The sequence below is a fragment of the Portunus trituberculatus genome, chromosome 40, assembly GCF_017591435.1.
Source record: "Portunus trituberculatus isolate SZX2019 chromosome 40, ASM1759143v1, whole genome shotgun sequence".
Classification (NCBI taxonomy): domain Eukaryota; kingdom Metazoa; phylum Arthropoda; class Malacostraca; order Decapoda; family Portunidae; genus Portunus; species Portunus trituberculatus.
This window is the reverse complement of record NC_059294.1, coordinates 2,442,501-2,454,522: the sequence shown is the minus strand read 5'-3', so window position 1 is coordinate 2,454,522 and position 12,022 is coordinate 2,442,501. Positions and strand designations below refer to the sequence as shown.

The following is a 12,022-nucleotide window of genomic DNA, read 5'->3' as shown; positions in this document are numbered from 1 at the left end:
ATAAATTGATCAATGGAATGGACCAAGTGGATAATGAGAAACTGATCCTGAGAGAAGAATATGACATCTGAAGCACAAGATCGCATAGTAAAAAGCTGAGAAAGGGAAGATGTCTGAGAGATGTTAAAAAATATAGTTTCCCACAAATATGTATTGAGACGTGGAACAGTTTAAATGAAGAAGTAGTGTCTGCAACGAGTGTGCATACTTTTAAAGTAAGATTGGATAAGTGTCGATATGGAGACGGGGCCACACGAGCATAAACTACAACTAGGTAAATACACTGTTGGCGGAAGCGAGCGGACGCAAGACCAGAGCTCCGGTGTGATATGCTGCCCCACACACATTAAAGGACCTAACATGAAGAAATATTGAATGAAATGGGACTGCCAACCTAACAATATAGAAGAGAAAGAGGACCTGATAAAATAACATTGTACAAAATAGTAAATGGCATTGAAAAGATAGTCAAGGAAGACCTGGTGCTGGTGACTGAAGAAGCTGAAAGGACAAGAGGACATGCAAAGAAGATTGGGAAGAGGCAGTGAGTGAAGGATATTGGAAAATACAGTTTTCCACACAGAATGGCGGAAAAGTGGAATGCATTGAGTGATGAAGTTATTACAACACATAATGTGCATAACTTTAAAGGAAAATTGGATAAATGGAGACAGGACACTATGAGCCCTGCTTGAACCCTATACAATAAAACTAAGTAAATACACACACCCACATCAAGAAGCTAGAAAGAATCCAAAAGACTGCTACAAAGGTGATCCTCAGAAATAAGGGATCTTCCCTATGAAGAAAGACTGAAGGAAATGGAATTGCCAACCTTGAAGGATAGACGGGAGAGAGGGAACTTAATAATGATGTATAAGTTAGTAAGCCATAAGGAGAAAATAGATAAAGACCTGGTAACACTGATGGAGGATGGGGATAGACAAGCAAGAAGACATTTCAAGATCATGGAAAGTCACTGTCTGAGGAATATTAAGAAATTAAGTTTTTCACATAGTTTGGTGGACATCTGGAATGGATTAAGTGATGAGATTGTAACAGCCGAAAGTGTGCATAAATATAAGGAGTTAAATAAATGTAGATAAGGAGACAGGTCACTATGGGCCCTGCTCAAACCATGTAAAATACAACTAGCACACACACACACACACACACATAGATTTTACACTCCATGATGCATGAGGGGGGTTAAAGAAAAGTACAAAAATAGGTTTCAATTCAAATATAATTTACAGCAAGAGTCACAAGTTTACAACCATCCAACAGAATTATGTAGTATAACAAATCTGAACAGTCATAAACTTTTGAATCTCTTCCCCAAAAAATCACAATGATACTCAGTCATTATCTGTTACTCTGTTTCAGGCATCCTCTCCTGGAAAACCTGCAGCACCCATGGAGCTGGAACTGTACATTTGTCAGGAAGAAGACATCTCTTAGTGTTGGGTGCATGCTCAGCAGTCGGGTTGTACTGTTAAAAAAAACAATGAACCGAGTGTAAGTGGGAGTGATGAAAACTTTTTGTTTCTTATATTAAGGATAACACTTCCATGCTGTCTTCATATTTCTTTGTTGTTGTTGTTATTATGAAGACTACAAGGGTCCTCTGCTGGGAGGCCCTATGAGCTTCATAGTTCATAGGGTCTTAGTAGGAGAGAAAGGAGAAGGAAGTGATAGGAGATGGAAGACGAGAGAAAAGGAGATGGAGGTAGTGAAAAAATGAGGGAGAGGGTTTTCATGAGGTGAGGGTTAATACATCAGTTTGCTTTGGTTCATTAACTTTGTGTGGGCTGTAGTGAATGAAAAGGATTACTTACCTATGTGAGATTGTCATGCAGAATTGAAATAATGTATGTGCTTATGTCAAACCTTAACAGCCCACCAGATCAGGGATGATTTACTGGGTTCTCAAAGTGTTTTCCTGTTATTAAATTGAAAATCTCGTTAGTCTGTCACCTCACCACTCTCCTCCTAATTCACCATGACAATCTCTTGAATAATCCCTCTCATTAACTACACATGTCCATCAACCGAAGTGTATTATTCCTGGCTTCATGAAAACCCTCTCTCCCTTGTTCTCACACCTAGCCTACATCCCATTCCCCTCTCTTCTTCCCTCCCTTGACATCCTCTCTCCTCCTTTCTTCCTCCCCACACACACACACACGGGAGCTCAGTGGTTAGAGCGCTGGCTTCACAAGCCAGATAACCGGGGTTCGATTCCCCGGCCGGGTGGAGATATTTGGGGGGGTCTCCTTTCACGTGCAGCCCCTGTTCACCTAGCAGTGAGTAGGTACGGGATGTAAATCGATGAGTTGTGACCTTGTTGTCCCGGTGTGTGGTGTGTGCCTGGTCTCAGGCCTATCCAAAGATCAGAAACAAGGAGCTCTGAGCTCGTTCCGTAGGGTAACGTCTGGCTGTCTCGTCAGAGACTGCAGCAGATCAAACAGTGAATCCCCCCCAACACACGCACGCACACACACACACACACACACACACACACACACACACACACACTAATTAAAAATTTATTTTGCTGATACTGAGTGGAGTAATATTATGTGCAGAAAGATTGTACAAGAGAAATATGATATATTTTTACAGAAATACAATGAAGGAGTAAAAAAGTTTGTTCCTGTTTATAGAGTTTAGAAAAAAATTACATGCTTGATACAATGCTAGATGCATACAAGCAAAAAAGGCAAAAGATAAAGCACGGAAGAAACTTTTAAAGCAGGAAAATGACTATAACAGACGGCAGTACAAAGATGCTAGAAATGAATATATTAAGAGAGGAAGACAGAAAGTTTGAGAAAGATGTAGTGGATAAAAGCAAAGATGAACCCAAACTTTTCTACAAGTTTATAAATGGCAAAACATAGAATACGGAAACAATTGAAAAAATAATTAAAGAAGGGAAGACATACCAAACAGAGAAGGAAATGTGTGAAATAATGAATGAGAGCTTCAAAATGGTATTCACTGCAGGAGATGATTTCACAGAAACTAATAGGACATTGGATTGCCAAGGATTACAGGAGATTGCAGTGCACAAAGAGGATATTGGAAGATTACTGGATAAGTTGGAAGTAAAAAGCAATGGGGTCAGATCGTGTATCAGGCTGGGTGTTAAAAGAATGTAAAGAGCAATTACTGGATCCAATTTGGGAAATAATTAAAAGTTCAATAATAGAAGGGAAAGTTCCACTAGAGTGGAAGAGAGCCAACGTAATACTGATATTTAAAGAAGGAAAGGCAACTGAACCACTAAACTACAGACCAGTGTCACAGGGAAGTTATGTGAAATAATTATCAAAGAAAAATGGGTTAAATTTCTAGAAGAGGAGCAAGTCACATCGAACAGACAATTTGGGTTCAGGAAAGGATGGTCATGTGTATCAAACTTATTAAGCTTCTACTTGAGAGTTATTGCAGGACTTGAAAACAGAGATGGAGGGGTAGACACAGTATACCTGAACATTAAAAAGGCCTTTGATAAAGTCTCTCACGGAAGACTACTTTGAAAACTAGAGAACATAAGAGGACTGTGAGGAACCTTGCTCAAATGGACAAGAGATTATTTGAAGGATAGGGAAATGAGAACTGTGATCAGAGATACATACTCATCTTGGGGTAAAGTAACTAGCGAAGTGCCACAAGGGTTAGTTTTAGCCCCCATTATGTTTCAAGTTTATGTAAACGACATTCACATTGGGATAAATAGTTAGGTATATATATATTATTCGCTGATGATGCAAAGTTGCTAAGAGTTATCAAAACCAGAGAGGACTGTTTGCTGTTGCAGGAAGATATAAACAAGATCTGAGTGGAGCAGGAAGTGGAAATTGGAGTTTAATGCCAAGAAATGCCACATATTGGAACTAGGAAAGAGTAAGATAAGACCAGTATGGAACTATTTGATGGGAGAGGAGCAAATAATGAAGACTAAAGATGAAAAAGATCTTAGAGAGATCATACAAGAAAATCTGATCCCCGATAAACACATAAACAAGATATTTGGACTACCATATAAGATGTTGACTAATATAAGAGTGGCATTTCATTACATGGATAAAGATATGATGAAAAAAATCATCACAAGCATGATACGTCCAAGACTGGAATATGCAGCAGTGGTATGGTCTCCAAGCTCTAAAAAGGATATAAGAAAATTGGAAAGGATACAGAAGATTGTTACAAAGATGGTGCCAGAATTAAAGGACCTAACATATGAAGAATAATGGAAGGAAATGGGACTGCCAACCTTAAAAGACAGAAGAGAACAATATACAAGATAGTCAATGGCATTGAAAAGATGGACAAAGATGACCTGGTGCTGTTCACAGAAGATGGAAGGACAAGAGGACATGAAAGGAAGATCAGGATGAGGCAGTGTGTTAAGGATATTGGAAAATACAGTTTTCCACACAACAGCAGAAAAATGGAATGCATTGGATAATGAAGTTGTTACAGCACATAATGTGCATAACTTTAAAGAAAAATTGGATAAGTGGAGACATGGAGATAGGACACTATGAGCCCAGCTCAAACCCTGTACAATACAACTAGGCAACTAGGTAAATACACATACACCCATTCCCACACCCACACAAATATAGTGAGGCAGGTAAAAGTCCATTAATAGTTAACTTAAGTTTGGAATATTAAAAATATTTGGATGGAAAGAGATACGTAACTTGAGAGAAAGACAAGAGGGAAGGAACTGAGAAAAGAAGCAAAAGGAAAATAAAATGAGAGTACAAAGACCAAGAAGAGAAAATTTTACTTGGAGGGTACTAGATATGAGGCAAGTGCAAGCACACACACATGTATGTATACACTCACTGGACTAATCCTCATGAGTCACACTATACCTGTATCAGTTCCACTGCTCATTTAATCTCCCCACATCAGTCAGACAAGAACTGGTTTATTCTGGCACTAAGGACCTATTTCTTTATACACATCTGACCTGATGAGCTGATTAGACCAAATTAAAGCCTCATCACATTTATAAATAGGCACTGTTTCTCCATTCATTCCTATAACGTGCCATTTGCCACCTATGTTATTCCAGATATCTTACGTTGTCCATCCATTCCTTTCATGGTTTTGATCACAGAAATTATAATACACACATTATGTTTTTCCAACTTCAAATATCTGCACATCCCAACTGATATATGAGGGCTTCAGAACCATAGGGGCTGAAGCATTTTTTAAAAACTGAAAAAAAATGGACCAAGTTTATGAACAATAACTCCACTTCTAAGAAAGATATCTATTTCAACCAAGTTTCAGACAAAAGCCTTGCTCTTCAAAATTTCTTTGACCCAAAATTAAATAAAATGTATGGTGTGTTGGATGTAACCTCCCCTCAAGTTGTTGTACATTTCATTGCATGACTTGTGAATTATACTTTGATAAAATTTTTAACAAGTAAATATTAATAAAAGAATTCTTTAACTGAAGTAAATATTAATAAAACAATTCTTTAACTTAAGTAAATATTAATAATACAATAAGTTATGTAAAGGAACATCATAGGCTAAGTGTATTGAAAAATAGGAGAAAATATAAGTATTGATACATATACAGTACAACAATAAATTGAAGGATGATTAATGGGATGTTAGAGGAAGTCATTAAGAAAATAGATTAGTAATGATGGTAAAACCAAGGATTACCAGGTGGCACTTGCTAGTCACAGGAAAACACTATGAACAATCTGTATTCACTCTTAATGTTACTGTACATCCACTAAAGAAGTTGAAGGTTGGAGGAGAGGAGGCAGTTAACTTAGTGTTCTTCATCATACTCCATAAGGTTGTCTTCGTCCCCTTTGTAGTCACTGTCACCTGCCCACTGTCCTCCCTTATGCTGCAGAGCATCCTGCTGTGCCAGGATATCCCAGTACTGGGACTTGGTATGAGTAATGAAGAGCAGGAGATCCTTGATACACATAGCAGAGTGGTGACTGGCCCAAGTTTATTGTGGAAAAACTGTTGGTTGGATGAGAGATGGCTGTGGGCTGTGTGCTGTATGCTCTCATTGGCTGGCTGACTCCTGTTAACTTTGAGCCTGTCTGGTTTTACATCAGTGTACCACTGGGCTAGAGCACCAAATACAACATGTGCTTCCTAAATCGATAGGTCATGAGCTCACTGGCTTTTACAAGACCACCTTATTGAAGTTGGAAAACAATGTGGCAAACAACATAGCCAGAAGAAGAGTTACCAATTCTGCGGATATGAATGCCTTGAAAATTGGGGAGGCAGTGCTTGAACCCCCTATGGTTCTGAGGCCCTCATATATTCACAAACACTGGCAGTAATTAAGTCCACAAGTTAATTTCTCTTAATTGGCTTTTTATCTCATCTACAAAGGATCAATGTATTCCTTGCCAACTGCAAACACATCAATCTCTGGCTTGATCTGAAATTAAAGAAAACATCATTAATCATTAATATGTATTGAATATAATGGGCAACAGTGAATACTGTATTCAAATACTAATTTTTGACATAGAAGAAATATAGGCCATTGATACCATTACTTCTTGATCTGTAATATGCAAACCTTATCATGGAGATGAGGGAAGGCTCCTTCAGCACTGTACTTTCGACGCACTTGCTCATATGCTGTCAGGTCAAACATCTTCTCAAACTCCTCTCGGGTCATAAAGGTGTCAGCATAAAGGAATGGGTAGCCTCCAACATCAGCTGTGAATCTACAAAATATAAAAACCTTTAATAAATTCTGTACTTTTATTACAAATTCTAGATAAACAACCTATATTGCCGAGAAATGATCAAGAAATAAAGTAGAATGCTAAGAAAACTTGCTCAAGTTGATAACCACAATAAAAATAGCTTTCCTATCCTTTCACTAACCTCTAAATTACTTCAGATTTTCTCATCACTGCAATGTTACATCTCTTGCTATCTTCTATTATTTTCATATTAGCTACAACTACTCTTCTAATCTCAATAATTGCATCTCAATAATTGCATGTCTCCCCTCCCACTGCCTCTCTGCATAAAACTCTTCTTTCTCCTATCTCTATTCTGTCCAGCTCTCTAAGGCAAGAGTTAAGCAGTATCTTCATCATTCATTCCTTTCTCTTGTAAACTGGAAGTCCCTGCTTGCTTCTTCCCCTTCCTATGACTCTTGAAGTGAGACATCAGGACACTTACTCTTCAATTTTCAGCAATGCTCTTGACATCTTTTTTGGAAGTGGGATATTCTTCCTTTCGTTCCCTTGGCTTATGATCCTCTTGTATAAAAAAATGATTAAACAAAAAAAAAATACTGCATGCCTTTCATTGTTGTAACTATCATTCTGTTACAAAATGCCATCCTGCCTTTCATCACAAACTTTACAAAGCCATGACTACTCTCCTCCCTAGTGCAGTGGACTCACATCTCCTCAAATCACCACTGTTACAAAAGAAGCTGTGATTTTTTCAAATTTCAACTGAGGTATGATGCCTAGCCCTCCTCTTCCCAATATAATACAAATGATGTTTGATGACCACACCTGAAACAGTATGGATCCATAACAACATTTTATGAATAAATGACAAAAATCTGTGGTGTTGTCCTTACTTTTCCATCTTTCTCATGGCATCCACAGCATCAAACCTTTTCTTCTCCTTCACTGGTTTGGGCACTCCATACACGCCAAGATCATTGAACATACCATAATTGGCTCCTGGCACCATCTGCTCTGGGCGAGGTGGCCTCAGCTGTCCCCTGAAACAAGCATTGTTGTGGAGGATTTCTGAACAATAAGCAATTTGTAAAAAGGTGCAAACACAAAAGAGAAAAGCATGGTACCAATGTTTGCTGCTGTACGTAAAGATTATCTACTTTATTATTGGACTACGCTTCATGAAAGTAAAGTAAATATTGGCATACTACGTATATGTGAATGCAAGAAAAGAAAGCAATAACTTAACTAGAAATGCTGAGGTAGTATTTAAAGAAAGGAGAGTAACATTATGGTACCATGAAACACTGCCTTGATGAAATGCAAGTCCAGGATTTCCAGTGAAAGAAGAGATTTATGAGAGTAATCTGTTGAATACAGGAAAGTGGATAATTGCACACATATCAATGTTAGAGAGAGAGAGAGAGAGAGAGAGAGAGAGAGAGAGAGAGAGAGAGAGAGAGAGAGAGAGAGAGAGAGAGAGAGAGAGAGAGAGAGAGAGAGAGAGAGAGAGAGAGAAGGGAAAAAGATAAGGATAGCTATTTTGTAAGTAAAATCGAGATCCAAATGACATATGGTGTACTCACCTGTGGGGGCCGTGGTTGTACACCCTGCATGGGTAGATCAATACTGGGTAGAGGTCAAAGAGCTCTTCACAGATGTCAATTTGGTCTTCTAACTGGTTCATAGGGAGGACAATATCCTGGAAGACCTGTCAGCAGAGAAAGGTAAAGTACGCCTTTAGTACGCATACACATACATTATTTTTGGGTGTAAGAAATTTCTTTAAAAAATACCAGACAAACTTTGGGATATAACAGATCTGTCCAGTATTTCCATCGGATATGATGGATCTTTGGATATAACAACAGACTCATCCCCATATCATCCATTATATCGAGAGTTTACTGTATGTAGTCCCATTCCCAAATTATTAGTCATTAATTGTTCTTAGTATGCAAAATGAAATGATTAAAAATGCTAATTTGATTGCAAGATTTTAAGGAAAAAATGGTATTTACCCTCAATTTGCACCTAATTGTATCTAATAATATGACTGTGTCTGATTCATCTCATCATTGCCACCAAACCACTGGACTCAAGGTTGCCAACTTAGCACTTTTGGTGTTAGATCTAGCACTTTATGTAGTGTAGCACCAAAATTCTATGGTTTTAGTGCCTTAGGGCCCCTAATACAATTTTAAATACTGAGTTCACAACTACGCTAGGACTATGACTTATAAGTTAGTACCTATGTCACAGCTGGCAATGCACGTGCATCTTTCCCTCACCATACACACTCAATGCTGCCTCCCTGTCCCCTTTGCCTCACTACTGGATTGTGATTTTCACAAACCAAATATCACGATTCCACCCAGATATTCCAAGAATCAAAAGATCATTTTAGAAAAGAAGGTTATCAATTTACTGAAAAGGCACGAAATGAAACAAACTCCTCTCATCTTCTTGACAGAAAGTTGCATAACAGTTTTTATAAACAAACCATAACCATATACCATTTTTCTTACTGATTCTTCAGTTCACAAAATACATTTTCCTAATATGCATGAGTTTTTGTTACCCATAAATGGACATATTAAGAGTACCTCTTACCAACACATCAATTTAGTTACATACACATACAAAGCTATGAATTAATATTTGAGATAAACTAGGTTGATCCACAGGACCAACCAGAAGGTGAATGGTGGGTGGTGTTTTGTCTAGGGCACCCCATATAGGACTGATAGCCTGGTAAATTGATGAATGGATGAGAGAATTCCTTAACAAGAGGAGGCAACTATGCTTCCTTAACAGGAGGAAGTTAAGGAAGTAACTATGCTTTAGAATTTAGATATACGTAAGACAACAAATATACACCCAACATTTACCTGTTTGGTGAAAGTCATGGCACGAACTCCTGGTGTGGTGGTGAACTTAAGGAAGGCAATCTTGGGAGGCAGTAACCACCCACATAGGAGTCGGAAGAGAGGGTTATTGCCGAAGGGGATCATGGTTTCAACCACCCAGAAGATTGAACGGTTGTGCCGCAGCAAGTAGTCTTCTAGCGGCACATACTCATGGTCACGGCCTCGCTTTAGGAAGCTCTCCACATGTTTGTAGAACCAGGGCTTGTACCACCTGGTGACATGATTAATCTGGAAAGTAATACAGCTTTATGCTTGTATGGAATTTGGGCTACATGTAAAATTTACTTACTTACCATGCTGATGTCTCTGAAAATGGGATGGCCTTTTTGAGAGATGTTTAGTTTCCACACAATTAGCACTATTACCATCATATCAACATTTAATATCTAATTCCTAACACTGATAATGATGAGCGGTCTGGATTGCGAAACTGAAAGTCACAACTCTATCCATCAGTAAAACTAGTTTCACACTTTAACATGTAATTAACTTTTACATTGCATAATAAAGTAGGTGTAGTAAAGAGAGGCTTGATCAATGCTTAATCAGGGAGGCAAGATGTAGGTTCACTATTCCTAACTCTCCCACCAAGACACCTGACAGTCCATAGTATAAGAGCATAGGACTATCTCTGACTATTAAACCCTCTTTTCATATAGGCATTTGTGACAAGAATAACCATTTAAAATATTAAGCTGAGTATGTGATTTGGATGACTAAGATGGAGACACACACACACACACACACACACACACACACTAAGAAGAATCTAATAGTGAAGGAGGTGAACTTTAGTAAGGGAAATGAGGAAGTGATAAGTATGCTTATAACAGATGGTAAGAGGGACATTAATATTATAACAGTGTACATATCACCCAGAACCAGTGCTTGGAACTATGAACATTATCAAATGGTGATGAGAAATACTCTAGACAGAATGAAGCAGGAACTCATCAGAAAGGATAGAGTGATGATAGTCGGGGATTTTAATTGTAAGGAAATAGTGTGGGAAGACTACGAAGTAGTGAATGGTGGTGAGTGGGCAGAGGACTTGTTAAACATAGTAACAAATAACTTGATGACACAGTGGGTGAGATCACCAACAAGGTGCAGGGGACAGGATGTTGCAGCAAGGTTGGATTTGGTATTTACCAGGGGCATCTCTAAAAGAGGAAATTGAACATGAATGTCCCTTGGGGAAAAGCGACCATGATGTCCTAAGTTTTGAGCTGGATACGGAATTAAGCACGGAAAAGAGTGTGGAGCACAGGGAGGAAAAATTAAATTATGTTAGGGCAAATTATAACCATATAAGAGAGTTCTTTAATGAAATTGACTGGTCTGTGGTATACCAGGAAGGGGATATGCAATTGAAATACGATAAATTTATGGATTTATATAACTCTGCTGTGAAGAAGTTTGTGCCATATCACAGAAAGAGGACTTTAAATAATAAACAGTGGTTTAATAGAAATTGTGAAGAAGCAAAAAAGAACAAAGAAAAGGCATGGAAGAAACTTAAGAAAAACAGTGATGTATTATCAAGAGAAGTCTACAAAACAGCAAGGAATAGATATGTTGAAGTAAGGAGAACAGCACAAAAGGAATATGAACAGAGGGTGGTGGAAAACTGTGATAGTGACCCTAAAATGTTTTACAAATTCATAAATGGAAAACTAAATAAAAGGGAGGCAATAGAAAAAGTAAAAGATGGGGAAGAAGTATATGAGGATGCTAGAGATATAGCTGAAAAATTGAACGACAACTTTTGCAAAGTGTTTACAAAGGAGGAGCATTTTACAGGAGGAAGGCCTACGGAAATAAAGCAAATGCAGGACAACATGGTTACTAAAAAAGATATAAGGAAAATTGGATATTAATAAATCAATGGGGCCTGATGGCATATCTGGGAGGTTGCTGAAAGAATGTAAGGATCAATTGTTGAACCCCATATTTGATATTGTGGAAACCTCCATACGAACAGGAATAGTCCCGAAAGAATGGAAAAGAGCTGACATTGTGCCTATATATAAGAATGGAAGTAGAATGGAACCGTTAAATTACAGACCAGTATTGTTGACTAGTATATTGTGCAAGGTATGTGAAGAAGTAATAAAAGCAAAGTGGAGTGAGTATCTAGAAAGTGAAAACATTCTGAGTGAAAAGCAGTTTGGTTTCAGAAAAGGAAGATCGTGTGTATCCAATTTATTATGTTTTTATTCAGGAGTGACTGACATACTACAACATAGAGAGGGATGGGTGAATGCTATTTACCTGGACTTGAGAAAGGTCTTTGATAAAGTGCCACACAATAGACTGATGTGGAAACTAAAGAAGATTGGAGGAGTAAGAGAAATGC

At 38.1% G+C, this 12,022-nt stretch overlaps 1 protein-coding gene across 5 annotated transcripts in view; it reads right to left on the bottom strand.

Moving 5' to 3' along the window:
* Nucleotides 1–1,228: 1,228 nt before the first annotated feature.
* The window catches only part of LOC123516012 (delta(24)-sterol reductase-like), a 33,657-nt gene continuing 22,863 nt past the window's right edge, over nucleotides 1,229–12,022 (bottom strand). For 4 of the 5 annotated variants that reach the window (XM_045275001.1, XM_045275003.1, XM_045275000.1 and 1 more), the window contains 5 exons: nucleotides 9,625–9,891; nucleotides 8,320–8,444; nucleotides 7,630–7,776; nucleotides 6,601–6,751; nucleotides 4,786–6,456 (listed from right to left, as the gene is read on the bottom strand). In XM_045275001.1, the coding sequence (XP_045130936.1) occupies nucleotides 6,400–6,456; nucleotides 6,601–6,751; nucleotides 7,630–7,776; nucleotides 8,320–8,444; nucleotides 9,625–9,891 (747 nt within the window). In that variant the 3' untranslated portion in view covers nucleotides 4,786–6,399. Of the gene's footprint in view, nucleotides 1,493–4,785; nucleotides 6,457–6,600; nucleotides 6,752–7,629; nucleotides 7,777–8,319; nucleotides 8,445–9,624; nucleotides 9,892–12,022 lie in introns of those variants that run through there. The other variant, XR_006678052.1, reaches the window with a different exon arrangement.